The following is a 26,759-nucleotide window of genomic DNA, read 5'->3' as shown; positions in this document are numbered from 1 at the left end:
TTTCTTCTCTCTCTCTCTCTCTCTCTCTCTCTCTCTCTCTCTCTCTCTCTCTCTCTCTCTCTCTCTCTCCCAGAAATTATCAAAAGACAGGTGCAATAAAATTAGTTTTTATGTATTGTAAAAAAAATAACCTTATATGTATAAAGATTTACTGCCCTTACGATCAAGTTGCGCGTTTCAACCCTTCGTCATCGATAAACGGGAAACAAAAACGAGCGCATTTGGCGTAACGTGTCGCGCTCAGCCCTTTTCAATCTCGTCGGATATCACGACGAGATGATCGCGTCGCGCGCGTCGCGCTTGGAAAAATACGATGCGCCGCGAACGTTCGAAAAAAAAGGGGGACGGAGGAACGAACGCGCCCTCGGCACCGTCGACGCGCAGTGTCTCGTGGAATGCACAGCCGCGATTCGGAGTGCATGCATGAGCGAGCAGCACGCCGTCGATTAGATATTCAAGGCGGAGGTCGAGGATGGGTACATCCCCTCCTTCCCCCTCCACCCCCCTACGGCTCTCACCTCCTCGCCCTCCCGCCCGATCTCTGCAGGAGCAGAGAGCCACCCATATTCTCGTATCGAATTCTTGTATGCGCTCATGCAAGAAGGGCGATAAATGGAAAAATTCTTGAATCTCGCAGTCGTAATCCAGACACCGGCCTCGGCTTTTCATGGGTCGGTTTTACGATTACTATGCTTCGGCCGATCTACCCTCCCCGCTCGCTCTTCGCCTCCTCGATCCTCCCCCTCGCCTCTCCACGCTTTCGTTCCGCTCTCCTTCCCGCCCGCCCGCCCGGCCCTCCGCGCGCCGCCGCCCTTTTATTAACTACTTAAATTTAATTTTCGCTTCATTGAAAAAAAAAGCTCGCGAAACTCCTCGGGAAAACGTTGCCGATTTATCGGAGGCAGCAGTCTCCGATAAGGAAATAATAGCGCGCATAAAATAAAATATATTTTCCTACAGACCTCACCATTCGGTATGTTCGTCTGCTGTATTGCGCTTATGTGACGTTGACCCTAGGACATCATTTCTTGCTTTTCTTTGCGATGCTTTAATTAAATTGCTCCTCTTCTTTCTTACGACGTGTAATATTCAGATATTTTAATTCCGAAATACGAAATAATAGAGAGTTTCATTAAGAGAAAGTGGACCCCATGGAAGGTTCAAAGTATTCGTAGCGCAACTGAATATCTATTCAGTATTTTTCTCTAGTCTCTCTTATTCTCTCCCTCCGCCTCTTCCTCTCTAATGAAGAAACTCTAATTTTACGTTTAATTTTTCATAAAGGTAACTTCTTGTAAGCGGCAAAGAGTTTTGTATGCGTGCGTTCGTTCGCACGCGTGAATGCTACGTGGAGAGAGAAAAGAGCGAGGGAGCGAGAGAGCGCGAAAAAGGGACGGGAAGCATAACGCGAGTATAGTGTGCCGCGCGCTTTTATTGCGCTGGAATTTCATTCCGGGTCTAATTGTAATCAGCGAGGTGTAATTCTAGCAATTTGTCGTAGGGATATCTAATTAATTAGGTCCTTTCGCGAGCGGACAGGACCAGTGCTGTACAAACGCGCGCGCGCGCGCGCCCGCGCGCGGTCTGCCATCTCCTCGTTAATTACGCCGTGCGCAGGATGGAATTTTTCATCGGAATTATCACGCACCATCCGCCCAGGAAATTAAGATCGCCGCGATGTTCACGGCCGCGCTGCGCCGGAACCAACTTCGTTTTTCTTCCCGTTTTAGACATCGTTTTGTTTACGCCAACGTGAGGTGAAATCGCGCCGCCAGGCATCCCCGTGCGAAAATACGTAGAGTCCCGGCTCGATATTGCGCCGGCGAAATTTTTCCACCGGGTACATTCGGTCTAATCAATTTCTCTCGCTTATCGCGTTAAAGTAAAACAATTATTAATATGGAGGAACATCCCCGATTATGAGACAGGCTTCTAATATGAGACAGCAGGTTTTCAACGTCCAAATTCAGTAACAAATCTCTTTCCGTTACACGGTGTAACAATGAATTTTTTATTCAACAGATTTTACTCCAAGAGCAATAGATTCATGGTGGAACCAACAGATGACGCCTATTAATGTAGTAGAACCCCCGCAACCTTTTAGTAGAAGCCTATCTCACAATAGGAGACTTTCCTCTATAAATTACACAACTCTTTCGATTATCAACGTCAGTGTTTTCTTGACCGTATCTGGCACTTTTAATAATACAGAAAATTAATTGCGAAAAATATTACCTCAGCCAGGGTTCGAACCTGGACCTCCCTACACTCTAGGCGAGCGTCTCACCAATTCGACCGATTCTTTCGATTATTTTCGGTTATGCACACTTGTCGTTAGAATGGTAGTAGGTGGAGATAAACGGAGTTTGTGCAAATCCATTCCTGACGTTGATTCGTCCACGGGCAACGGCGAGAGGAAGCCTCTTGCCGGGCAACAAGCAGTCCCGCGAGCGTTAATAAAATAGTTACGCAGCATCTGAAAGCGAGCCTTTCGCGAGCGGTATTACGGGCGATTATAAAAGTCACACTGGGCGTCGTCCGGCCTCTAATTCAAGAGACGGAACGGGGGATCCTCGAGACCGGTCGGACGGCCCCGGCGATAGACTCGGGATGAGCAGTATCCGGTGATACCCCCGGCTTTATCCCGGGGAAACGAGGGTAAGCCACCCATACAATGCCGGCCGCGGAGCCGTCCGCCGATTCAAAGAGTTTGGATTTCGCTGGCCTTTCTCCACCGCGGCCTGAGAGAAATCCTATATCGTTGAAATCGCGAATCTAAAATGTGCTCCCCGGCCGAGCGGGCTCTCGTTCGTGCGAGATAACGGAATGTACCCGGGGCCGAAATGATCGTCAGCGCTGGAAAGTCTGCGCGATATGAAAATCTCCCTATCGCTGTGTCGCACACATATCTTGGGGTCGCACCTCGTAATCGTCCGGAAATGTATGGATCTGTTCGGGACTCGAAATGCGTTAGGATGCGCGGCTTCGCGCAGAGAAAAGCGGCGCGTTTGAATGTCAAACTGACCTTAAATGGCTCATAAAATAACTCGCTCGTTAAGAAAATAAAATATCGAGAGAGCCGAGTGGAAGAGACGCTTTTGGGGATTTTATTTCACGATGCTGTTGAGAATGTCAAATGGTTTTGCTATTTAATTATAAGATGGTTACGCAACCATAGACAGTGGTTCATGAAGTAACTTTGTTGTTTGCTAAGAAAAACGAGCGAGGGAGACGCACTTTTAGAGACTTTATTCTATGTGATATTTGGAAAATGGGGACAGTAAGACTTGACGCAAAAAAGATGACGCTTTTGAAAATGTCAAAGTGCCTTTGCGTTTAATTACAAGACATTTACGCAACCATCGACAATGGTTCATGAAGTGACAGTGCTGTTTGCTGAGAAAAATGAGCGGGGGAGGAGCACTTTTGGAGACTTTACTTTATGTAATATTTAGGAAATGAGGACAGTATGACTTGACGCAAGAAAGATGACGCTTTTGAAAATGTCAAATTGGATTTGCCGCTTAATTACAAGACGTTTACGCAACCATAGGCAGTGGTTCATGGAGTAGCTGTTCTTTACTGAGAAAAATGAGCGGAAGAGAAGCACTTTTGGAGATTTAATTTTATGTAATTTTGGCAAATGAGGACGGCATAGCCTCACGCAAGAAAGATGACGTTTATGAAAATGTCAAATTGGATTTGCCGCTTAATTACAAGACGTTTGCGCAACTATAGACAGTGGTTCATGAAGTAGCTGTTCTTTACTGAGAAAAATGAGCGGGGGAGAAGCACTTTTGGAGACTTTATTTTATGTAATATTTGGGAAATGAGGACAGTATGACTTCACGCGAGAAAGATGACGCTTTTGAAAATGTCATATTGGCTTTGCCGCTTAATTACAAGACATTTACGCAACCATGGACAGTAGTTCCTGAAGTGACAGTGCTGTTTGCTGAGAAAAATGAGCGGGGGAGAAGCACTTTTGGAGACCTTATTTTATGTGATGTTTGACAAATGAGGACAGCTAGGGACAGCATAGCTTCACGCAAGAAAGATGACGCTCTTGAAAATGTCAAATTGGCTTTGCCGCTTAATTACAAGACGACGTTTACGCAACTATAGACGGTGGTTCATGAAACGACGCTTCGCTATTTGCTAAGAAAATGAGTTATCAAGCGGAGCGAGGTGGAGAAGCACTTTTGGGAGATTCTCCATTTCATGTGATATTCAGCGAACGAGGACGGCTGGGAGCGGAGCAAGAAACGCGACACGCTCGAATGCGTATGCTAATAGGCAGACGTGCTCCGGGCAAAAGCGACTATTAGCGTGGGTAGCAACAATGAGCCGATGTCATCAAAGAAACATTTGCGCCCGCCGCAGCGAAATTATTTCGATACGCAACTCGCGCGCAAGCAGCCACGGTGTCGAGCGATTGGAAGCCGAGAGGATTGACGAGGAACGTTCGCGGCTCGCAAAATTAACTTGCTGTTTCGCAGCGCTAATTGTAAGTTTCTCCCAGTTTTAAAGTCGAACGTGGATTTTTCTCTCGCGTAAATTCGACGGTAAAAACTAACCGAAATATTTCCACGTTTAACATTTAACTTTTGAATTTACGTTCAATATATATTGCGATCTATTTAAGTTCTTTCCTTCCGTGCCTTCTTTTTCTTTCGTCCTACATTTCATCCCCTTGAGATCAAATTATCATCTTTCTTTTCTCTACAGGTACACACCGTAGCTTGCTAGCGTTTTACTTCTTTATCTTCTTCATGCTCTTGTAATCGGAACAAAATCTTGTACAGATACGTCAATAAATTTATTATTATTAACATCGTAGCGTATGGAACAAAGTCCCCTATTATGTGGTAGGCTCCTAATATGAGATAGTGGAGTTTCTGCTAAATTAATAGGCACCGTCTGCTGGTTCCACCATGAATTCATTGCCCTTGGAGTGAAGTCCGTTTAGTGGAAAATTGATCGTTAGATCGTGTAATCGTTGCGAAAAGAGATTTTTGATTAAATTTGGACATTCAAGACCTACTACATCATATTAGAATCCTGTCTCATAATAGAGAACTTTCCTCCAATTCTTTCACGAAATAAAACCCGGGACCAATTGAAGAATCAAGTTTTCTGCTGTATACGCACAGCAATTATCGATGCCGCGATATTGGAGCAACCTCTGTTTTTCTTAATTCGGTCTCGATTGCTAAAAACTCGTGGTGAATCCGAAACGCCCCGTGTATAATGTAATTGAACAAAAGTTCTGTTTTAATTAAAAAGAGAAGGGGCGGCCGGATAGCGCCGGACCGAAAGGACAATCGAGAACAGGCGGCGGTAGCGACTGTTCGGGGCGGGGGAGGAAGACAGCGGAATTACTCCGTATTTCCGCGCGGATTAAACGTTCGGCCTTTTTGTTTTTGCTCAAATGTTCCGGATTTTCAGATCGCGGCAGCTCGGAGAGCTAACTCGAAAAATTCCACGGATTCTTGCACGGCGAGCGGGAGCGCGCGCTCGCGAGCTCGCCCGATGCGCGCGCGCGCGCGTTCTCCGCCACGAGGGAGGGTGTTGCATAAGACAAAGGGCGCGCGCGGGAACGGAGGCTTACGTCACGTGTCGCGCGCGGACGACGGCGGAATCTTTACGGCAAACACAGAACGCCGAAGGGATTACGCGCGAAAGAGTTTCGTTAAAAAGTTCCGGTAACGAAGGATTTACGGCCGTGCGGGACGGAGATGGCGTAAAAACGCCAACCGGGACGCCTCGCGGAGGGAAGTGGCTGAGCGAGAAACACGGCGGAGTCCGCGTTTAAATGGAACGAGATTCGCACGTGACCCTGCGTAAATTCAGGGATACCGTCGTACGGCGCCAAGTAATTTAAAACCGGGGGGATTGTAAATCCGAGTCTCGGGATACCGCGTCTCCTCTCCGCCTACCCGCGATACGCATCAAACCGCGCGTTATACTTTATGTGCGAGAGCGAGCGCGCGCTAGTTCTCTCGAGGCAAGAAGTCAGCGTGAGGGTTTGATATCGGTTCGCCTATTAAAATTAGTTTGAATAAAAATCAATTTCGCATTACTCGAATTACGAGCGAATCAAGGTGGTTGGGATGGAGCAATGACAGTTTCACGCATACAGACAAATGTATTTAAGTGTGCGACGCGAAGAGGATCTTCTCTCGATGGGGGAGGCGCTCTCTCTCTCTCTCTCTCTCTTTGGGATACTTATCAGATCGGAGCACGCGCCTATTGATTTTGGCTTAAACGGGAAATCCGCCAGTAGATAGAAGTTAGAGAGAGCCGGAGTCTAGAGGTAGAGAGCGAGCTGCGCTCCCGGTAATGCCCTCCCCCGCGAGTCTCTCTCGTGCCGAGCGTCGCCGAGCGTTGCTATGCCGCCGTAAAAAAAGGGGAGCGTGCGTAATTGCGCAGTTAAGGGCGTGATTACCGAACGCTCGACGAAAATTCGCCGCAGATCGGTATCGAGGAGAAAAGATAAAGCGGCTCCCTCCTCAAGGATTTTGGCGGTAAACGAGAATGCGGAGCGAATGTCTATTAAAGGAGTTTGCGGCGCGCGGTAAAGCCGTGGGAGAGAGAAGAGAAGTAAATTATAAGTAACAGCGGTACGAATGATCTTTGCAAATAAAAGCTGCGGGACTCCTCCGTATCGGGTAAAGTACCTCCACTTCGCCTCCGCTGTCGAGTTTAGAAGATTTAAGGCCAGTTTCACAAACGGCGGACAACTGCTAACCGAAGGTTAATTGAACTCAGGCCCGAGTTTTCATTTTCTAGCCAACTCTTAATCAGAGGCTGTAGTCGACCCTCCATCTTTTTCTATATTATTATTTGGGAAAAGGCAGAGAGTCGGCAAACTTCTGGCTAACAGTTAGCCAGAAAATGAAAAACCTCTCTGTCTCTTCTCAGACGACAAGTTAGAAAAAGATAGGGAGCTGACTGAGCTCTGGTCAACAGTTAACCGACGTTTGTGCAACTGGCCCTTAATCCGCCCCCCTAATCGTTTATCATCGGTTCGCCGGGAAATCGCTCTGGAGCTACCACGAAACGTTCCCGCGATGTTTCTATTTCCACTTGCGGGACGGGTTTCGCTTCTGCCAGCGTTTTTTTTTTACGCACCACTGAGAAGGCCCCGGGCAATTCCGTTTGCCAGGATACGTCCGCCATCCCCGTTCCTTCGGTCTGAGGGAGATAGCGACGATGCGGGATCTCTCCGCCGAACGAACGGGAAAAATAAAATAAAAAAAAGGACTCGGTTATACGCGCCTCCGGTGTACCGTGGGGATTGTCTCGTTAGCATAATCTGTGGGAAGCGCGGCTAGGGCTCTCCCTTTCCAATGGCTTTCTTCCCCCGGTCCACCTTTATACGTCTATTCGTTTCCTCCGTACACGTCCACTTCCTCGTCGAATCGTCGTTATTTTTCCCAATACGTCCCCGGGAAAAGGCTCGCAACGCCGGCGTGTTTGCATTTAAGGACACTAAACGCGGTACGCGGGTCTCAATCTCCTTAACCCGGCGCTGTCTTTATGGTAGCTTCGCAGACAGGGATGTTGCTAATTAGGTGGCTCTCGCAGTTCAAGTTGTATTGAGTATTTTTGAGAGCTAATGTTATGCACGGATTTATTGAAAACTCACAGATAAATTTAATATCGCCAGTGGTCGAAAACCACACTGAAGAAAAATCTGATAGATTCAACCAGTCGTCTGTTAGAAAATGGACGAATCAGAATTCCCTTTAGCATTTACCAGATTTGCAGTCAAGTCTAGCAAAAACTTCCGGTTATGAAATATCTTTCGTGGTAAATCCTAAAGGAATTCTTAATTTGTAATAATCTGGATATTTAGTTCAGTGCTTAAAATTATAATCCATAGCAGATACGCTATTAAGTGAATTATTTATGTTTGTGACAGCCCGTGATGTCAACGTTCAATTCAAGCAACATCCATTTTATTTAATTCAATAGCATTTTTCCCCCGTGTATATACTCCAGGCGAGTTTTATTTTCACTATCGACAAGTCCCGGGAAAACAGCTACATAATATTACTCGATATTAACGGCAATTTCGCGAAAAAGATCGCAAAGCGTATACGGTCGATGGAACTCCGTTTACTCTCTTCGCGAAAGAGACTCGGCGAGACGATTCGCGACGCGCGGCCGAACGAAGGAACAAACTTCTCGCGTTGCCGCGGAGAGAAACGCATTTGCTTAAACGTATTCGGACACTCGTTTATTTCGCCACGCATCCGTCAACGGCCACCTCCGACGGTTTCCCCGTCCTGAATGCCAAATGAATTCTCCGTGTACCACCTTCGGGCGTCGCGGAGAGGCGAGTTTCGCGCCGCCAGCACCGGAAGGAAGAAAACTTTTCCACTCCTTATACTACACCGCCAGCCGTGCGACGTACCGTTCGATGCCGCGCTTCGTTTAAAGTCGTAAAAGCGATATAAAGCCTCCTTTCGAGTGACTAACTTCCTCATTTTGCTTTTTATGCCCCGAGGCGCGCGTCTTGACTATCGACGCCTCGGGCGGGCCCCAACATGTGACGCCCTATTTAGAATCAATTCTGCGACCGGCGCCCGTTGAATACACAGGCTATTTTGCGATTATCGCTCACTTTTTTTTTCCTTATCCCCGGGACAAAAAGATCAGCGAGTGTACGCATTCATCAAAAATAGATCACGGCACGTGGAGCCTCGGCCGCACGTTGGTTCCGAACTTTTTTTGCTATTTTTTCTCTCCCCCCCCTCTCTCTCTCTCTCTTTCTCTCTCGAAAAATTGTATCATGGCGATTTTCGCATTGCCGCGACGCTCGCGCGCATTTAATTTAATTACGGCGCATCTCGCTCGCGGACATACGAATAATTACGGGGGAAAAAATATAGGCGCGTAGTTCGCGAGAGAGCGAAATATCTGTAACATATTCGGCGCGTTTCAAACGGTTTCACCCATTAAAACCTTCCGGCAAGTGTGTGAACGCGAATAATGCAGCTCCATGACGCGAACGTCGATGCATCCTCCGCGAAGAATTCGAGCCTCGCATACACAGACTGCCACGAGGCGTTCCAGAATCTCCTGGCTTCATTTTAATGATAAATCCTTTGCTCAACGTAGAATGAATTTTTTCTCGGGCGAAAAAGATGTCGGGGGAAAAAAATAATCATCGTAAGAGATTAAAAATGAATGGAATTTTTCGCGCGCAGACGAATCTCTCGTGCAATTAAATAACAAGAATTTATTGAGTCCCATAAATAAAGCGTTCTAAAAAAAGGGGGAGCCTGATTTATTCTTTAGGTCGAAACCGAAAGATCTTCATCGCCGGAGATATGAAGATAGAAGCTGTAAATAATAGCGGAAAATATATTTTTGGATAGAGCTGAAAGTGTCAAGTTTTCAAGTATCTCTGCACTGAGAAAAATGTCCGATTAATAATCCAATTACATAATAACAAACGGATATATCCGATTAAATTGTACACCCGATGAAATATCCCGAGTCGCAGTTTTGACCCTATGTTGAACCTTTAATTCTATTATATAGTAGGACCTGAGACAGTAAAAGAGGTCGCACTGCAAGTACAAAATTTACTCCTACTTAAAAACTGATGGCGTCGGAAATTTCTACTTTTGCCAATTTAGCATTAAAGTAGGTCCTTAGGAGCTAAGGTAAATTTTTAGAATTAAAGACTCAAGGGAGTAGTAAAAAATATAATGTCATCAAAGTAGGTTATTGCTGGTCTACGTAGGTGTATAGATCAGCTAAGTAGGTGTGAATTATCCAAAAGTGTCAAAATAGTACCAAAATTTCAACTCGGGATGTGATCGGTTTTTCAATCAAATGTAAAATCGGTAACTGTATTTCAGCGGATAAATTTCATCGGACGTATCCATAATTTAATCGGAAAAATTAGCCATCGAAAATACTATTTAATTGGTTTATCCGATGAAAGTTTTTCTCAGTGCGGAAACCGCATTGCTAATCGGATTGTTCTCTGAAATAAATTTCCCTTTTTCAGAATCCGTTTAATATTGAGCGACCGTGGGAAAGGAGGGCGTAAGGTAGCGAGCCAAACAAGACCGATCGAGAAACGCGGATCGGAAACGTCTCTTAAGTTTGACGACGGTATTAATAATGTACGATATAGCCATCGGCCTTGTTAAGTTTGACAACACGATATGTCGCTATCGCGCAACGCCGCCGGTCCCGATACGGGCGAAAATTATTAATTCTCCGATAGAATTTGAATATATCCATTTGCATTAGTCAACGGCGGAGTTGCGGTGGCATTCAGCGCAATTGTCATGACATTTTCGATTATTCTGGCGCCGGCCGGCGTCGGATAGTCCGAAGACGAACTTTGCCCATATCGTGCCGCGCCAGTTACATCCACCTTGCTCGACGGATTACGCGGATTACACGCGTCCCGCGCCAACTTCGACGATAGCACTTGATATCGTTGCGACGTAACACGGTAAACATATCTCGTGTCTCAGCTCGTCGCGACGCTCCCGCGAGAGAAGGGCGAAAATTGCATAATCTTCGGTAAACACAAATATTCGATTAATATAACATAAAAATTAATTTGACGACGGGCGCAATTTGACGAAACCGCGCACTTTTAACTCTCCCTTTCTCCCTCTCACAAATTACTCTCTTTGAATGCCCGAAAATCACAGGCTTCGCGTAACGAATGGGCTAATTGTAAGCCTCCGTAATGAAAACGCTCGATGTTTATGCGCGTAACTTATCGCGCTGCTATTTTATGAGAATTACGTATCTCGCGATATTTAATTACAAACAGCGCATGGAAGTCCAGCATGCGCGGACGTATCATCGGTAAATCCATCAAAATTTATGCGAGCGCAATCTATCCAATCTTCCGTCGAGTTTTTTTTCCCCCCCGTGAAAGAAAAGTCGGTTGCAAATCTGTCAAAGAATCAGGACGTTAAAATATTTTCTGCTGAAATCAGCGCCGGAGACACAATTTATATCTCTTCTCGTAACTTTTATATACAGCTTCATCTTTGTCATTTCCTTTTTAAATAAATAATAAATAAATGACATATATTTAGAGATTATCTTGAATTTATACGTAATATTAAACTAAAAATATAGATTTTGTGGTCAGATAAAAATTTATTCTAGTAAAACTGGGTCGAACTAGAGTTCATATAATAAGAGTTGAGCCAATTAGTACTCTGGGAAAAGAAAAGACAGTTGCAACCCATTTTGGGGCCCACAATTAGCAATCGAATTATTTGGATTGCTCGTAACTCTACTCTAAGAACAATTTTGACCATTTATTTTTTGTAGCAACTTAGCATTTCGCTTAGTGCCTCTTAAGTGAAAATTACCTTTGCGTTACTGAATATCGACAGAGCAAATTGAGATAATTGATTAGTATTACTTAAAAATCTTGGATATAGATAGAATAGCTAATTGCGATTTTTAGTTACGCGGGGTAAAATTCGTGAAAGATTAGAGTTACGAACAATCCAAATAATTCGATTACTAATTGTGGGCCCCAAAATGGGTTGCCAGCTGTCTTGTTTTCCCAGAGTAGTGACGATTTTTTATTGGTTGCCTGAATCCGCCATATGTAAAAGCCAAGCAACCGGACATTTTAAACACATGACATTTTAAAATTAGATTACATAATAGACACGTATAATAAATGTTATAATGCCAGGATATTTCAATTCATTCTCAAAACAATTCAAAGTGTAACAACTAACGAGAATGCCATGTAGGTCAAATCTTTTTATGTGAATTCACATACTAGTATACAGTTTCGCCATCTGTCTTGCGCGCCGGTTTCTTTTCGGGCACAGTTTTAAATTCAAAATGTGTCATTTTCCATTAAAAAATATGGAAAGATGTGACGTTTGGTTTATTAATATAAAGCGAAACAATTAGACATGAAATAAATCTTCAACGCTATGTGAAGTGAAAATGTTTTCAAATTAATAAAATAAATGTGAATTCTTGATATAAAGTAATTCTCAGCAAACACAGATACACACACACACACACACACACAACTTCTATATAACGTATACACGTAATATAAAGATTTTATTACTATGTATGTGTATATGTCGTGTGTGTTCAGCCCGAGTGCCTCAGTGGATCATTTTATCCTTGTTACTCACCGAATATTAAATAAGGATAAAATGATGCACGGGGACACTCGGGTGATGTTTCCGAACGCAGCCATGGCGGCGGTTTGCCTTAACCCTAACGATAGAAACTCTAGGTCGAGCGACAAGACAAATGCATTTTTTCTGGCGCCTACGGCTCGGATATTTGATCTCGATTCAGCTTATTGCGTTTCAATACGCGCGTACATCCGCATGGAAATCGACGACGCGGCAACCGGCGCGGCGAATCGCTGATAATGTCGCGAGCAATGACGGACGCCCGAGACTCGCAGGGATCCGCCGTGAGGGCGAGGATCCTGAAGGCGACTGTCGGGCGCGATATTGAAAATGGGAGCTGGCACTCTCTCCCGCGTGTCATCAGCGCCGTCGACCGCCGATGAAGATGGAGCGGATCGAACCGGCGCCCCGCCCCGCGTGACCCGCGGAGGATTCGCCGAAGCCGAAAGCCGATATAAAAGATTTTTGCCAACTCAAGGAGCTCGTAAATCTCGCCGGAGAAACGTGCGGCGAGACTCAACCGTCGACGGGAATACGATCGCCCGCGATCCTATGAATGTAAAGATCGAGCCAATTCGGCCGCGGGTCGTTTCCCGTCGAAAAACTGACTCTCTCCTGTAATAAATGTATTAACTTTTTAATAAATACGTAAATAGAGGAAGGAAGGACTTGACACGTTATTCTGTATAAAGACTGCGAAAACCTGAAAGACAAGTTATCAATGGTATATTTTTTATGCCCAGTTGGACACGTGAAAAGTCCGATTTATCCAATTTCTTTGTTTGGCGAATTTATGATGAAATAAACTGGAGTCCCTCGGTTAAAATGCAAATTTCATTCCCGACACATATCGGAAATCTATGAAAAGTGCCAAGGAATAATGCGACTACAGTACATTGGAATAAGAATAGCCCGATGTCACCGCGCGATTTAAAAACGAAACAAAATATTGATTAAAATGCATTCGATTTTCACCGCGGGTGAAATAACATTAATCTTTTTGACATGAATCTTTACGGATTTAGTGCGAAAGTGCGGACAAAAATTTCAGCGCACTCTTTTCGTAGACTGGACAGGGCGTGCCGTGCGCGCTGGGACTGTAAAGTAATATTTTCAGATATGCGCGGAAAAGGGGGCGGAAACGTCATCGCGCGGGATCGCGACATTAGGCGAGTGCATTAACGTTCGCATTTGTAATTATTACGTTAATCGCGATTACTATCGCGCAACGCCGTTCCGCATTTTTGCAGCGGTATTCGCGTGCACGGCGCGATACGCCGTTAATTGGCGTTTCCGTAAGCAAAAAATACAGATAAAATAAATCGAGAAAAATTGCGAACATAATGACGTGGCGCCGCGCCGCGCGCGAGAGAATTCCGCGTCGATACTCGCGCGGAGAAACATCGGTCGCGCTATTTTTCCGCGTTGTAATAAAAAAAAAACAGAAAAAAAATATATTTTTCCCCTCTCGCCGCGACTCTCGGAGCTTACAGACAGGGCTGAAACGAGCTTTCGCAAAAATCCCGTAAATTCCCTCGATTCAAAGAAATACCGTAATACTATTTCGGTGCGATGTCGCCCGCAACCCTCGGGAGGGCGGAACAAAGTATCGGAAGTGAAATAAAGAAAGCGGCGGAGCAATAATAAGACGGCGCCGGTTAAAAAATAAGAAGCCCCGCCGAAATTAATTACGCCCACGTCTAATCCCTTCGAGCGGCCTCTCTGTTTTAATTCTCGGCGGACAAAGGAGTCGGCGCTTTATACCCACGGAGTCCTCGCCCGTGTACACTATTATATGTATAATCAACTTAGAAAGCCTCGGTCAAAGAAACGCCGCGATTTCTATCTGCGATTCTTTCGCTTTAGAAATGTACAGTAGTGTCTCGTACAACAGCGGACGGAGAACAAGATACCGGATTGTTTAAGCAATTAAGAAATAATAATAGCGGAAGAAAAGGCGCAAGACGCTAAACGGAAAGCGAAATCTCCACAAGTTAGTAAAAAGATAGTTTAATTAATGATCCCTTCCAGTGACGCGCTACCCTTAGGCCCGGTTTCACTAAACGTCGTTTGACTTCAATCTTAGTTTTATTCACGTTTGTCCCTCTCTAAAGTAACAGGTAGAAAGAGACAAAGGACGAACGAAGCTACGCTTAAAGTTAAACGACTTTGGTGAAACCGGGTCTACCTGTCTCATCTTGGACAATAATATAGAAAAAGATAGAGACTCAACTAATCTCCGGTTAACAGTTAACTGGAGAATGAAAAACCGGGCCTTAGGCCCAGTATAGTGGCTTAATTTTCTAAAGAATCTATTAAAAGGATATCCGGTGGTTTTAGTACACCCTGTATATACACAATATATATATATGTATATATACAAATATATCAATATATATGCATATACATATATTTTTTTAAGCTTGCGAAAATGCAACGTGTCAAAATCTAACCTTGTAAATAGCTTACAGAATTTTGTATCAGTGATTGGCATCACTACTTAACAACTAGCTAAGCTGACTGGCCACTGTGTTACTGGGCCTTAAAGGGCTAACCGTCGACTGACGAATCCCTCCTTAACGTTTTCCATCGGCGTTTCCGAAAAGCCCGAGGCCCGGTTACTTATTGCGGCTGCGGCTGCATCCTCGGCTGCAGAGCGAGGCGGAGACGAGGGGGGGGGAGGTTTGGACGCGGCGTGCCCGAGTAAATCACGGTGGATTTAAGTGGATCCTACAAACTCCCTCGCGCCGGGGCCACCCCCGACGATGTATCGTCCTGGGGTAGGGTCGTTGCGGCGCCGCCGCCACCGCAGCGCGGATATAACCGAGTAAGAGATTCAGAGGCGAGCGAGAACGGCCGGCGAGGTAACATCCGTTGCGTCTTACGGCCGCGGCTTACAACGGAACTTCGTCGACTCGGAGAGAGAAAGAGAAAGAGGGAGAGAGAGAGAGAGAGAGAGAGAGTTCACGGACAGAGTGGCGGATTATTCGCCGAGGGCCTAGGGCCTGACACATAAAAGGGCCTTAGGATGGATTATATGGAGTTTATCGTGGCACGTGGGACCCACTTTAGATCGAGGACGGCACATGGGCTTCTAGGCGAGCAAGAAAAGAAAATTAAACCCGATATTGTAGAGCTTGTAGCTCGAGAAATAAAGATATCGACAATAAATTCATATTCTCTCGTCGTGCATTACGTGTATATCTACATCTCGATTCAAAACATTGATAGTCGAGGCCTAATATTTGAGACGAGCATTTCTTAAATGTTACTTACATGTTAAATAGTTTTATGTAATTCTTGAATTGTTATGTGAATAGAACATAAAGTCTCTTTAGGTTGCCAGTAATTTAAATAACAATGAAATAAGTTTAGTCGATCTTAACTGGCGCGTGTTTAATAAAATAAAATAAAACCATACCTTTCATTGTGCTCATTATTTGTGATCTTGTTTCATTTTACATAGTATTATTGTACACATTTTGATTGTCTATTAATTTAATTTGTATCATTAATTTAATTCGTATCTTCGATAAGCCTGCAATTCCGATTATCGGTTTGTTCCTTTTAGAATGTGTTTGAGAAGGACCTTTTTATTTTATTTTATTTTATTAAACGCGTGCCAGTTAAGGTCGACCAAACTTATTCATTGAAAATTTAGAACTTAACTTGGGCGAGAGAGCGGGAAGAGAAGGAAGACGTCAATGGAAAGCATTGTAAACTCTTTACCTTTGCCTAAGGAAATGTCTGAGAGATGTCTGTTATAAATGACAGAAATGTCGATGGCTCAAATAAACATCCTATATAAAATATCGCACATGACTCTTTTATATCGGCCATCTAACCATAACTATCTCCATATTTACATCATATTCCGCAGCAAATATTCGAACGTTATTCCCGCTTCGACGTAACGGTTCAGTACACTCGCTGTCGTCAGAACAAACAATATCGCGGAGGAAAGTTGTTGTACGACATCGGGAGAATTTCCGTGGCTTCCTCATGAAAGTCGGCGCGGTTGAAGGCGGCGCCTGCGATCGTCCCTTCGATTCATCCCTTTCTCTGGACCTTCAATCTCGTCCTTTTTCTCGTCACGGCGATGTGACGCGGCCTCTCCCGCCGTTACGGCGGTCCATTTCGCTTCCTTCGCTCGTCCCGGCTCTTTCATCGAATTATGAAAACCGCCATGGCTCGCCCGTGCTCGGAAATACCGTGACTTCCCGATGACATCGCGAGAAGGTCGGGGATGGTAAGCGCCAGAGGAACGGTCAGAAATTTTTCGCCTAAGGCGAGACGCCGAAATAGCGCCTCTAACTCATCAAGGTAATCGATTAAACCCTTTCGCGACCGAGTTATCTTTTTCTTCGTGAGTTTTATTCATTATTGCTTCCTCATAGAGGAAGCTTTGTTTTCGTGAAAAAATTTTTTTTCCAGTTTTCTTTGGCAATATGTTTAAAATGTTTTAAAACGCCTAAAAATCATATTTTTACAAAAAATGTCTGTGTGCGTGTGCGTGTGCGTGTGCGTTGCTTCCTCATCATTGAAGCGTGCAAATTGGAAATTTGCACATTTCTTCCTCATCATTAAAGTAGGCAAATTAGAAATTTGCACATTGCTTCCATTGTTACGGCTTCCTCATAGAGGAAACTTTAAGAGAGAAATCTAACTTTACTACGATGTTTCTTGAAAGTATTCAAATTATTCTTATTTCGCTCTTAAAGCTTCCTCTATGAGGAAGCCATAACAATGGAAGCAATGTGCAAATTTCTAATTAGAAAAAAAAGTAAAGTAAAGTGTGCAAATTAGAAATTTGCACATGGCTTCCTCATCCAAATAGTAATGTGTATATTTATAAAGTTTGCATTGAGGTAGGACGTTCTTAGCAGTATCTAATAGTTTTTGTAGAAATTCAATATATGTCTCTAAATTAGTCATAAAAAAATATTGTAGTTACCTGACCATGATGAAGAGAAAGAAAGACTTAGTACCTCATCAAAGGCAGTTGTAAATAATACATTGCAAGAGAGCGTATCTCCTGTATCTTCTAAAGATCATGATTTCAGGAAAAGATGCGTATCTAAGTTAAATTGTGACTCTCCAAATAAAAAAGTAAAACTTACGTGTGATAACAAACATGATTCTACTTCGTTACTTCTTTTCTATTCTACTACGTTAATTCTTCAAAAGGTAAGGCTCTATTTTGTATACAGACGAGAGAAAGGGAATATTAAATTTGCACTATTCCCTGATAAATCTTATCTTATAATTAATTAAATTTTTGCAGGGATCAATTCTAATTTATCTCGTGATAATCAGAAACCACATTGTAGTAACTATACCAATAATTTAATATACCAATAAACAATGAATTTGACAATATGAATACAAGTTCAGACGACGATATTGAAATAATTCATGCATCACTAGCACACGAAATAAAGCAAAAGGAGCACACTAAGAGTGATAATTAGATTTGCCTATCATATTTGTTGATAACATACTCAAGATATACTCGATCTAGTATATCTTGAGTATGTTATTAACAAATGTGATAGCCAACACTAATTATCCTCTTAGTGTGCTCCTTTTGCTTTATTTCGTGTGCTAGTGATGCATGAATTATTTCAATATCGTCGTCTGAACTTGTATTCATACATATCTTATTCGTGTGTCGCAAATGTGTCACATTGGAGGAAAAGGGCTAAGAGCCGTGACAGGGTGTTAGTGTCTAAATATTTTATTCTAAATTTATTTAGAAAAAACACCACTCGGTCAGGATTTGAACCTGGACCTTTTTCTCGCTAGGCGAGCGTCTCAACCAATTCGACCATCGAGGCACACGGCAATATTTATCGCAATAAACAGTCTAATGTTGTGGGGACGCGAAGCGTCTGTCTCTCTCTGCCAAGAGTGGGGGAAGCGAAGGGAAGGGAGCGAGCGAGATACTGGAGAGTCGTGGATCTCCAGACAGTGTAGCTCGCTAGGAAATAATAAAGTTCCTTACAGTTCTTGTCAATTAACAAGGAGTTGTTATTCCATCGCCCAAGACTAGTTAGTCACAGGAGTAGGCCTGTGCAGCAGTCTCCCGGAACTAAGTCCGGAATTACCTACAATGTTGATTCCCGAGTGCCACCTATCGTGACAGTATTCGAAACCGAAATCTGCGAGAGGGAGGTCCAGGTTCAAACCCTGGCCGAGGCGATATTTTTTTTGCAATAAATTTAGAATAAAATATTTCTTTCAGTGAATACTAAATCATTGAGTTTTGAAAATTTCGCAAGTGAGACTTGTGTCTCGACGGTCGCGAAAAAATTGGTAACTTGAGCTCTTAATCATTCGGCTAGTCGTCGAATAGACAAACTTAAATAGACACGTGTTAAAAAGTAAAAGCAATGCGATAGGGATTACTCATTTCTTACGTGATTAGAAAGTGTGAACTTTGTGTGAATTCCTGCATTCAATGTTTGGAGGGCGATGTCTCGAACAACCTAAGTGTAAACGGATTACGAGAACCCCAGCGTGCAAACATGAAGAGAAAGGGAGACTCACTCACATAAGCAAAGTTGCAGGACCGCGGCGAAGAGGGCTGCGAGTTTCCGCGCTGCCATGAGAGTCGACCAGTTTTCCGATGAATCTTTGGGACACCAGTCGGCGATCTGAAAGACAAAGAAAGACTTTTTCACAACCATGCAGCTTGCTAATAGCCAGTAAAGCTAACAAATGCGATACCCAATGTATCGAAATATTGTCCCTGAGACATAAACATTTATCAATAAGCTGAATAAATCGGAATATAATTATTCGTCACGTCAGGCTCATACCTGCGTGCTTTCAAGTAAATGCAAGACATTTTTCTTGCTCTACTCTTGTATTACCCGTCATTTGTATCCCGTTTTTCTATTTTATTCTTACCCTGCGAAAGAAAGAAAGAAAGAAAGAAAGAGATGGGAGAGTGAGAACATGTCAATTTTAATTATCGTTCATTTTAACTCTTTCGATACCCCTTACAGAGGTGAAAAGATTGGCGAGGGAGAAAAAGGGAGCAGCAGCGAGAGAGGGTGGCTCAGCGGAAGGAGGGGGTGAGAAGAAGCAAAAGATCGAAAGTAGCTTCGAAGCAAACTAACCGCAACGCCAGGGGTTCGCCGACTGTAATTAATGACCACCTCGTAGTTATCCTATCACCAATTAAGGGAGTTACGTTGGAGAGGAGTCCTCTCATTATTTCGACGCGGTTGGAGATCGCGGAAGCATCGTATACGCGCGCGTCCGCGCGCGATTCTGTCACGGACGGACGCATATGAACAATAGAGCGCGAAGACCGATTAAGCATCAGCAAGGAGTGTATGAGGAGAGCCTGCTGCATAGTTTCTCCTCGAGAACCAGGGTAAAGAATTCAAGAGGAAATTGAAGGGATATTTTGGAGAAAGAATCCTCGAGCAGGCAACGGAGAGATAGAAACGAGACGTAGGAAAATGCACGGAGAAAACATCTAAGAAACGTGCTAAATAAACAATAGTGGGTAACAACATGTTAAATTTAGAAACCGGAAATGGTTCGGAAAGAGAGAAATGCATCTATTTTATTAGTAATTCTCCTATGCGCGGCGCACAATGTGAACGACGCAGGCGGAATAATGGTAAGCTTTCAGGAAGTTACAGGTTGTACACAAAGTGAAGTGTATTTAATCTTTGTTGTACTGGAAGTCGCATTCGAAGCTGTTTTCTAAGATGGCTGTTGACTAATACTAACGGCACAATCCATATTTCCTTTTATCACATTACTGCCTCCTTTCAACTTTTCAAACACTATCTTGAAAGTAAACGCCATGATGAAAAACTTCAATATAACATTTCAAACTTTTCCAATCCCGTAATAAAGATCTTTTTAAAAACTTGCGTACCTATTCGAAAAGTATATACACAGTTGTACGTCAGAGATTAATAAATCATAGCGATTGCGAGAAGACGTTACTTAAAATAAAATTTAAATGTCTAATACTAAATCTGTACAATTAATATTAACTACAAAAGATTTGCACACATGTGTATATGACGTGCGTGTATCTGTGCGTAAAACAAGATTATCAAATTTAAAGATGTCTGAAAGACGTCTTCTATTTTTGTAAGTCTATTTTTCTTATAAAACTATCAGGAAGACGTCTTATGACCTGATTTGTGTCTTTGAGGCGTCTAATGTAATAATAAAATTCATGAGGCTCTCATGTGATAAACACAAATTCAAAGAAATCGGGACTAAAGAGCCGCGACAGAATGTTAGCGTCTGAATAATTGTTATTTTAAATTTATTGCGAAAAATATTACCTCGGCCGGGGTTTGAACCCGGACTAAACTTGAACTCGTCTAATTTTAATTAATTTAAACGATTATTCTTAGACGTACTGTAAATCAAAATTAACAATACGGAAACACGTTAAAGACAACTTTTAGAGGTCTGTTCGGAAAGTCTTGAAGACTCACTTAAGACGCTTTTTGCAAATCTTAACAACGTCTTAAGAAAGATACTGTGACGCGCGATGCTTGGTTTGACTGTAACAAAGGAACGAAAGTTCCAGAGTGTGTCTTTCGCGGAATCTTTGCGCCGGGCAACGCACTATTCTTTCCACGTCCTGCGGCAGTACGCTTTTTCCACGTCGACGGAACATCCGCCGACTCATTCCACGATGTCGATAAAACCGCGGATGAGGAATTTTTATTCCCTTGCATGTCACGCGATGAAAGAAAGTGTCGACGCGCGGCCATCGATCCCGCACGGGCCGCACCTGCTCCCAACGCAGATCAATCTGCAATGAGAGTTACAATTTCTACGATGCACTAATAGTGCAGCCGCAGCGACGCGCGTAAGGCCGGGCGAGTACGCGCGGCGAAGCGTCTGTCTAAATAACATGTTGATTTGCAAACAATAAAATTAAAATAAGAATCCGTAATATTTCCCTGCGTGGCTCGTTGTACTAACTTGTTAGAGAAGAAACGTAAAAATTTAAATAGCTTTTAGAATAAACCGCGAAAATCTCAAATACATGTATCTACGTGCGTATATGAAAATCAATGTAAAATAGAGCATTTTTTAAAAGAAACATTTGCACCGTAAATACTTTTCTCGTATTTTCAATCTATATTTTCTCGAGTATGAATATTGTGGGAGATGGTAAAAACTTTGTCTGAGATGCTTAATAAATATAAGCTTCAAAATAACAGATTTCGTGCGTATGCGTTTGTGTGTATCAGTCGCTTACGCCGTGACACACCAAGGTTGACGAGAGCGAGTCCAACTTTTAGGAGGCCGCCAAAATTCTATTGTGCATCCCATACAAGAGTAAAATTCGTTGTCCGCGTTGAGTTTGCATGAAAACGCGAACAAATAAGCGTCACAGCGCGCGACGTGTTGGCCGTCGCGGCGCGCGCTCGACGCTTCGGTTCATCCCCTAAACGAACATCTCTCCCTTTCTCCCCGGATGGCCAATACGAGCCGCCACGCGCGCATCCATTCCGACAACGTCATCCCACCGACGGCCGGCGATGCGACGCGACGCGACGCGGTGCCCATAAAGCATCAAAACGACGCTTTGTTGCGGCAGCTTTATGGCGTAACGGCCGATGCGCGGCGGCGAACGGCGGATCGATTCGCTATTTGTCAGCAGTCATCTCGGAAGACAATCCAACCCCGCGGCCCGCGATGCATCGAGGCGCGCCCCGGAGGAAGAGGGCTGTGCCTCCGAGAAAATTGAAAGATGGGAAGGTGGGAGAGCGGGCGGAAAGGGATGGTTATATGGGGTACAGTCGGAAAGGCGCGATTGATTTATCGCAAAAAAAGAGGCCGCGGTAAGTGGACTATTTTTCAATGAACCGGTCGAGAACGAGGGAGGGAGAGAAAGGAAGAGAGAGAGAGAGAGAGAGAGAACGAGAGAGCGAGCGAGCGAGAGAGAGAAGGGGGGAAGAGAGAAGGAGGGGCCCCGATGGAAAAATGGAATTTTTCCGTGGGAAAATGGAATTTTGAGCGCACCGAGAACCTCCGAGAGGAGTGCCAGCCGTCATACGTGCCTCAGTCACCCTCCGGTGATTTTGCGGGTGTTTCGATACTCCCGAGAGTGGGACGACGGCGGTTACGGGGGTGGCGGGATACGTGCGCCCGCGGGTGGGAAGGGGGGGGGGAGAGTGCGAGAGGGGGCGAAGGGGCTCGGAGAGGCGTGGGACGCACCGTAAGTTATGACTTTCGTCTCGCTCCCGCCATCGCTGCCGCACCGACGGCTCTATGAATGTATGCATGAGATACGAACTTTATGCTTTATGCATTGAACGCGCCGGTGATAAGAAGTCGCGCGCGCGTACGGCCGACGCGGCTCCACATTTCGCGCCGCGCCGGGGCGGGCGCGGCGAGGGAGCGACGAGAGAACGGCGGGTCCCTCGCGGTCCGCGGGCACCGGATGCTGCTCCGTTAATCGGAATTAATAAGGAGCGTCCTGAAATTTTTTTTTTCGATACCGCGCCCACCCTCGTCGATCTTGAAACCGCGAGGTAGCGCTCGCTCTCGATTATAGAGCGAATCCATCATCACGGTGGACCATCGATCTACCGACGTACGACCGTGCGAGCCGCGCTCCATCCGAGGCGATAAGCGCAAATCGTCTTGATATTGCGACATTAATTGTCGAACTTTTAAATTAAGAGCGATGGAAAAAAATGGGGGGGGGGATTTTTATTCGCAAAATCAGCCACGGAGACGGGGCTGCATAACGAAGTCTTGTACTTAACTTAATTTCGCGTGATTTGATTTTAATCGGATTTGAAGTTGGGAGTTTGTTGCCACCGAGGTACTTAATGCTGCAAATGAAGAAGGAGTCGGGAAAAATTCTAGCCGGACGGAAGATCCGCGCCGGTCCCGTGGTATCAGGTAATTGAAAGAAGGGGTGCCGCGGCACCAAGACAATTTATACATCCGCGCGATCGATCGCGCAATCATCCCCGGAGACCAATCCCTTTGACTGCGAGCCGATATAGCCGATTGCAAATAAAGGATCGAAGGCGGCGTTTAATAGAGACGCGAACGCAGCTCGCAGAGTACACAGCGGCCAATATGGAGACCCGTGTCTTATCATATATCTTCGTATGTACATTGCTCGAGCACCGTTCCGTTATCCAAAGTCACGGTTTCACCGTGATTGAGCAATCGTACAGCTTCCGATATCGTCGCCAGGATAATTTTGTAATATTAGAAAGTGGACCGGGGCGCCGGATTAAAATTGTCGGGGATGTCGCGGCGGTCGATTAATTTCCTATCGTTTAGGCCCAGTTTCACAGTGGCTAGTTAGCTCAACTAGTTGTCAAGTAGTGATGCCAAACACTGATACAAAATTCGGTAAGCTATTTGCAAGGTTATATACAGGGTGTACTAAAACCACCGAATATCCTTTTACTCACAGATTCTTTAGAAAATTTCAAGAGGAAAATTCTAATACAAAAATGCCGAGGCTATAATAGTTTCTAAATAATAAGCGATTATATTTTACAAATGACAGGCCTGAGAATTCGCGCGCTCAGGCACGGTGACATGACAAGTGATAAAAGTGTGCCTATGAATGTCGCCTCTTTTCATTCAATTAAAGTAAAAATTTGCAACATTTTGTAACTTCAAAGTGTTGCAGCTTGTCATGTCGCCGTACCTGAGCGCGCGAAATCTCAGGCCTGTCATTGGTTAAAATACAATCGCTTGTTATTTAAAAACTATTATAGCCTCGACATTTTTGTATTAGAATTTTCGTCTTGAAATGTTCTAAAGGATCTACGATTAAAAGGATATCCAGTGATATATGTTTTAAGTTTATTTGCGAAAATGTAACTTGTCAAAATCTAACCTTGTAAATAGCTTACCGAATTTTGTTTCAGTGGTTGCACCACTACTTAACAACTAGTTAAGCTAACTCGCCACTGTGAAACTTAACCACTTAATTTTTCGGCATCGCGCTGAAGCGACATCCGAAGAAGCTGAATTCAGGAACTTCGCGTCAGAAGCGATCGTCGATCGATAGCGTGCAGACGACGCTTAATAGAACTGCATTCGCGTCCCGAGTCGCGCGTTATCGTGAAACGGTAGCACAGAAGCGTTTCTCCGAGGCGGCATCGCTTTTAATCGTAAGCTATAAAGCCACCCCGTAAGCCTCGCCGCGCGCAATCGGCGACGGGGTTGAGGGAACGCGAAGGAAGTGGAAGTCTCGCCGTGCGAAACGTTTATGGACGGGAACGCGCACGATCGGACGATTACTCTCGGCGCGCGAGACGCCCTGCGGCGGTAATAACTGTCTCTGCTCGCGAAATGAAGAGACAGTTAATCTAATCTTCGTAGTAACGACAGCGACGGGCCCTGGGATTTATTCGTTCGTAACGACGTAAACCGTACAAATTGGCGACTGGCGCGCGCCGCCCTAATTGCTTTCCGCGCCTCTCTCTACCGGATATACGCGTGATAAATCTTTAAACATTAATTCGATTGTTAAGCGTGCGCACGGGCACCTGCGCTCTCATTGCTCGGCCACGGCGAATTCTTGCCGTCTCGGTGAACCCGCACTTGAAATCGAGTTACCAGGCCTGGATTTTCGTAAATGTAGAATGATGCGGGCATGTTTGGAATTTTTAGCAGGCCCCGTGTCGTCGCGAGAAGATTCATGTCTAAAAAATATCATCGTCATTTTGGAGTTATTTTATGTCCTCTCTGCTGCAATCTCTGTCGTAAAATATCATATATTTTCCACGCCCGATTGAAGATATATGTTTTTATTAAAATATCACCAGTTTACATTATTTCTGTCACGTGCAGACGTCACCGTGGAAGATTCGTGTCTAAAAAATATCATCGACATTTTCGAGTTATTTTAAATCTTCTCTGTCGCAACCTCTGTTGAAAATATATTTTCCATGCCCGATTGAAGATAGATTTTTATTAAAATATCACCAGTTTATATTATTTCCCTCACGTGCAGACGTCACCGCGGAAGATTCGTGTCTAAAAAATATCATCGACATTTTCGAGTTATTTTAAATCTTCTCTGTCGCAACCTCTGTTGAAAATATATTTTCCATGCCCGATCGCACATATACTTGTTATTAAAAAAATCATCGGTTTACATTATTTCTGTCACGTACAGACGTCACCGTGGAAGATTCATTTCTAAAAAATGTCACCGTCATTTGCGAGTTATTTTATATCTGCCACCTTTGTCGTAAAATATATTCTCAATGCCCGATTGAAGATATATTTTATAAAAATATTATTTCTCTTGCGCACGCGGAGAAAAAAAGAAGGGGAGTCGACGTCACAGAATGCTTTTAAATATTGGCAGAAATCTAATACAAACAAACGCGACGGCTTAATCCCGCCCGCCGTCGCAGCGTATTTAATGTTAGCCATTATTATAGAATCAATTTTGTCAGGACGATTTCGTTACTTTTGCCTTTCGGTATCTGCCCCCCTTCCGCCCCCCCTCCCTTCGGTACCACGCGCGAATTAATATGTTCCGTAATTTCGCCGCCATTAGCGGGCCGCGCGCGCATTGGGGTGATAAAAACAGCGTAATTATTAAAAAGTCGCGCACTCTCGCGTCACAACGACGTTCGTGTTTTCACCTTCCACATGACGTGCCAATTATATTTTTAAAAGCTCCCTCGCACAACGTTCACGTTCGGTGACACGCACACGCGCGCGCACGTTTACGCGCGCGCGTGTTTCAGCGGTGTAAAGGCACCGCGCTCTTCAAGGTAGCGCCGTACCACCAGGAGAGCGAATCTTGTTAAGCGACAAAGTACGCGCACTTTTAGCCGCAATTCCGTGTCATTTGGTCGCCGTTAATGAATATGACGGGGGGGGGGGGGCGGCGAAGGAGGGACAGGGGGAGAGGGTAGGATCCCCCGCGGACGGGAAGCGCGATCGAGAGAAGGACCCGCTTTCGCGATAGCGAAAACAGGAACGGAGCCAACTTCGTAATGCGAGCCCGCCGCGTGGAAGGCCGGCTAAGCCGCGCTTAGCAACTCGTTTGTGGAAAATTTCAAGTACGCGGAGAATCCCCTACGGAGGGAGAGTGGCCCGTGGAATTTCTATCGCGTGGTCCGAAGTGCATTATGCAGCGGAATCGAAACTCTTTCGCGGAGAGCTCCGCTTAATTTCTCCCGGGCTACATGCGCACAGCTCGCTCGTGAGAGTGAGAGAGAGAGAGAGAGAGAGAAACGCGGATGATATCCCGCGCTCGGATCTCCTACGCAGGACAGCACGGTGGCTAATTCAATAAGGCCGCGCGGAACTCGAGCGCGAGCGAAACGGGCACGGGTTTATCCAAGTTAATTCATCAATCACAAATAGTATTTAATAACGCCAGTAGTTACAAACCAATGATACCCGATTTTAACGACCCCTACACTGGCCAATGTTTTTATTTTAAATAACAATACACGTTTCGGTCCCAGATTTGGACCCTTATCAAGTAATCTATAATTTTGCACGAACTTAATAATTATTAAGTAAAAATCATACGTGCTACAAGATTGCTAAAGATCGCATATTAATTGTTTGGCCACTCTGGGG

General features: G+C 44.5%; 1 protein-coding gene across 3 annotated transcripts in view; it reads right to left on the bottom strand.

Annotated features, from left to right (window-relative positions):
- Positions 1-26,759, bottom strand: part of LOC105560441 (lachesin-like) — a 231,017-nt gene that overhangs the window by 20,460 nt on the left and 183,798 nt on the right. For all 3 annotated transcript variants that reach the window (XM_012009568.1, XM_012009567.1, XM_012009569.1), the window contains one exon: positions 18,727-18,829. In XM_012009568.1, coding sequence (XP_011864958.1) covers positions 18,727-18,781 — 55 coding nt within the window. In that variant the 5' untranslated portion in view covers positions 18,782-18,829. The remainder of the gene's footprint in view (positions 1-18,726; positions 18,830-26,759) is intronic.

The sequence above is a fragment of the Vollenhovia emeryi genome, unplaced genomic scaffold, assembly GCF_000949405.1.
Source record: "Vollenhovia emeryi isolate VEMERY1.0 unplaced genomic scaffold, V.emery_V1.0 DF939230.1, whole genome shotgun sequence".
Taxonomy (NCBI): Eukaryota; Metazoa; Arthropoda; class Insecta; order Hymenoptera; family Formicidae; genus Vollenhovia; species Vollenhovia emeryi.
Note: the sequence above shows the minus strand (reverse complement) of the source record. Positions and strands in the feature narration are given on the sequence as shown.